The sequence below is a fragment of the Neopsephotus bourkii genome, unplaced genomic scaffold (genome assembly GCF_033783945.1).
Source record: "Neopsephotus bourkii isolate Nb327-2 ecotype Australia unplaced genomic scaffold, CSIRO-AGI_Nbou_v1 NB_1780, whole genome shotgun sequence".
Lineage (NCBI taxonomy): Eukaryota > Metazoa > Chordata > Aves > Psittaciformes > Psittacidae > Neopsephotus > Neopsephotus bourkii.
In genome coordinates, this window is record NW_026902254.1 from 1,667,180 (window position 1) to 1,670,155 (window position 2,976).

The window sequence follows — 2,976 nt, forward strand, 5'->3', positions numbered from 1 at the left end:
CACCGAACTGCGGAGCGGGGATCCCCGCTGGGAGCCGCGGAGCAGAGACCCCGCACAGGGGAACCCGCGCCGAGCAGCTGGGTGGGAAGGCCGATCAGGGGCCGCGGGGCGCAGACCCCGCGCAGGGAGGCGCGCTGATCTGCGGGACGGGGACCCCGCGCGCGGGGCGCGCTGAGCGGCAGAGTCCGGAGCCCGGTACGCGCTGAGCCGCCGATCAGAGCTCATCCGGCCGGGGTGGCGGCGGGGCGGGGGGGCAGTGGGCCCATGGGGCCGGGCGGCACTGCCTGCTCGGCGCGTCCCGGCCGCCGCCGCCCCGCCGCCGGCGGGAGCCGCCAGCCATGCTGCAGGGCGGCCGGAGCCCTCTGCCGCCGGCGACGGGACCCTCAGGCGGGGCGCGGGAGTCGGTGGGCGCCCCCGGGGCGGCGCAGGTGGCGGCGGGCAGCTTGCTGGCTCTGCTCATCCTCTGGACTCTCTTCGGGAACGTGCTGGTGTGCGCGGCCATCGTCCGCTACCGGCACCTGAGGAGCAAGGTCACCAACATCTTCATCGTGTCCCTGGCTGTCTCGGACCTGCTGGTTGCTGTGCTAGTCATGCCCTGGAAGGCAGTGGCAGAGGTGGCTGGGTACTGGCCCTTTGGGGCTTTCTGCAACGTCTGGGTGGCTTTTGATATCATGTGCTCCACAGCCTCCATCCTGAACCTGTGCGTGATCAGCGTGGACAGGTACTGGGCCATTTCCAGCCCTTTCCGCTATGAGAGGAAGATGACCCAACGGTTGGCGCTGGTGATGATCAGTGTGGCGTGGGCTTTGTCTGTGCTCATCTCCTTCATCCCTGTCCAGCTCAACTGGCACAAAGGTGGAGATCTTGTGGATGCTGGTGATATTGGAGATGGGTTTGGCACTGGCTGGGCAGCAGCAGGTGCTGTTACCACCTGGGCAGAAGATATGAGCACCACATGGGTGGCATTAGCAGCAATGAGACCCTCTGATGGGACCTCTGACAGCAATGATACCCTCACTGGACCATCAGAGAGCTGTGACTCCAGCCTCAACAGGACTTATGCTATTTCATCCTCCTTGATCAGTTTTTATATCCCAGTGGCTATCATGATAGTTACCTACACTCGAATCTATCGCATTGCCCAGGTGCAGATTCGTCGTATCTCATCCCTGGAGAGGGCAGTTGAGCATGCACAGAGCTGCCGGAGCAGCCACGTTGACTGCCACCATCACACGAGCCTCAAGTCCTCCATCAGGAAAGAAACCAAGGTGTTGAAGACGCTCTCTGTCATCATGGGTGTCTTTGTCTGCTGCTGGTTGCCGTTCTTCATCTTGAATTGCATGGTTCCCTTCTGTGAGAGCCCACCCAGTGACCCCCATGCTGGTCTTCCCTGTGTCAGTGAGACCACCTTTAATATCTTCGTCTGGTTTGGTTGGGCCAACTCCTCCCTCAATCCCATCATCTATGCCTTTAATGCTGACTTTAGAAAGGTCTTCTCCAACCTTCTGGGATGCGGTCAGTTTTGCTCTGGTACTCCAGTGGAGACTGTTAATATAAGCAATGAGCTTATGTCTTACAACCAGGACACCCTTTTCCACAAGGAGATAGTGACAGCTTATGTTAACATGATCCCAAATGTGGTTGACTGTGAGGAAAATCGTGAGGACCCTTTTGATAGGATGTCCCAGATCTCCCCTGACCATGAGATTGCCACTGACTCTGCCTGTGAGCTGGACTGTGAGAGGGAGATTTCACTAGGCAAAATAACACCTTTCACTTCAAATGGTTTACATTAAATTGCATCCTGCCCTGGTCAGTTCTTCTTGGATTATAAAACTAAATATTAGCACTGAGTTGAAAAACCTGCTTGATTTTACGCTATAGTTTGGTCGGTCACTTTGTGATAAACTCAATTCTACGTGTAGCACTTTGCAGGATGTAGACATTGTCATGCAGGGAGCTGGCAGCGCAGGCTTAATTCAGCACTTCCCCAGGCTGAGAAAGGACCATGCAGTCACATTGATTGCTGGGGTGAGGTACTGTGGTATAATTACAGTCAGTTCCTGTTTATAACATGTTTGCAAATGAAAGATGCCATTGTCAGTGCTAAGTATTGCAACTTCTAAAGTCAGGGACAGAGGTGGCTGGCAGAGATGTTAAACAGAGAAAACTTCTAGGCTGTTCATTTGTTCAGATCTTGTGTTTATTTTATCTGTTGGTTTGGGTTTGATTTTCTTCCTCTATTTATTTTTCTATTTTTTATTTTTAAGATAGTGCTATAAGGTGGTGATTAGGATGATTATTTAAATGCGTGTTTCTGCCGAAACAGTTTATGTGAAATCCATGTTCTAGGCGGCGTGGTTGCCTATGATACCCTTGCCGTGTTCCCAGATGAATAAATAAAAGTTACATTGATCAAAGGGTTATTATCTTTCATTTGTCACTCTGAAAGTTTTACAACAAGTATTCAAACTTCCATGTTTCTATTTGGAAGGTTAGAATGGCTGACACCTATGACAAAATAGTCTATATAGAAAATACAGTTTTGGAATAAAAGCAAGGCTCAGGAATGATTGAGTTAAATGAACTTTATATATGGCTCTAGTTACAGCTAGATTTATGCCTGTTTTTCTTTAATATTATAACTGATGCTGTCCCTCTCTGCAGCTAAGAACATCAACTATAGATATCCACAAGCTATGAAAACTTTCCACTTAATTCTATACTTCGATGTTTTTAAAGATGCTATTATTGGGAAGAATTTTGGTGACAGAATTAGGAGCTGGATGTGTCAAAACCCAACAATTATGTTTGAAAATGATGTTGGTAATCATATAATAATAATTTTCCAGTGTAGACATTAGTGAACTCAAACCCATCACTCAAACCACGAGAAGAAAAAAAATGCAGGGAATGTATTATGTTTAGTTATTTACTTATTAACCAGAACCTAAATATACTTTAAGTGCTTTGACT

The 2,976-nt window shown here is 49.8% G+C and overlaps 1 protein-coding gene across 1 annotated transcript; it reads left to right on the forward strand.

Moving 5' to 3' along the window:
- The first annotated feature begins 338 nt into the window (after positions 1-338).
- On the forward strand, positions 339-2,426 carry DRD5 (dopamine receptor D5). Its single transcript, XM_061379942.1, has one exon. The coding sequence runs from the start codon at positions 339-341 to the stop codon at positions 1,794-1,796; it is 1,458 nt and encodes a 485-aa protein (XP_061235926.1). The 3' UTR covers positions 1,797-2,426.
- Positions 2,427-2,976: the final 550 nt, after the last annotated feature.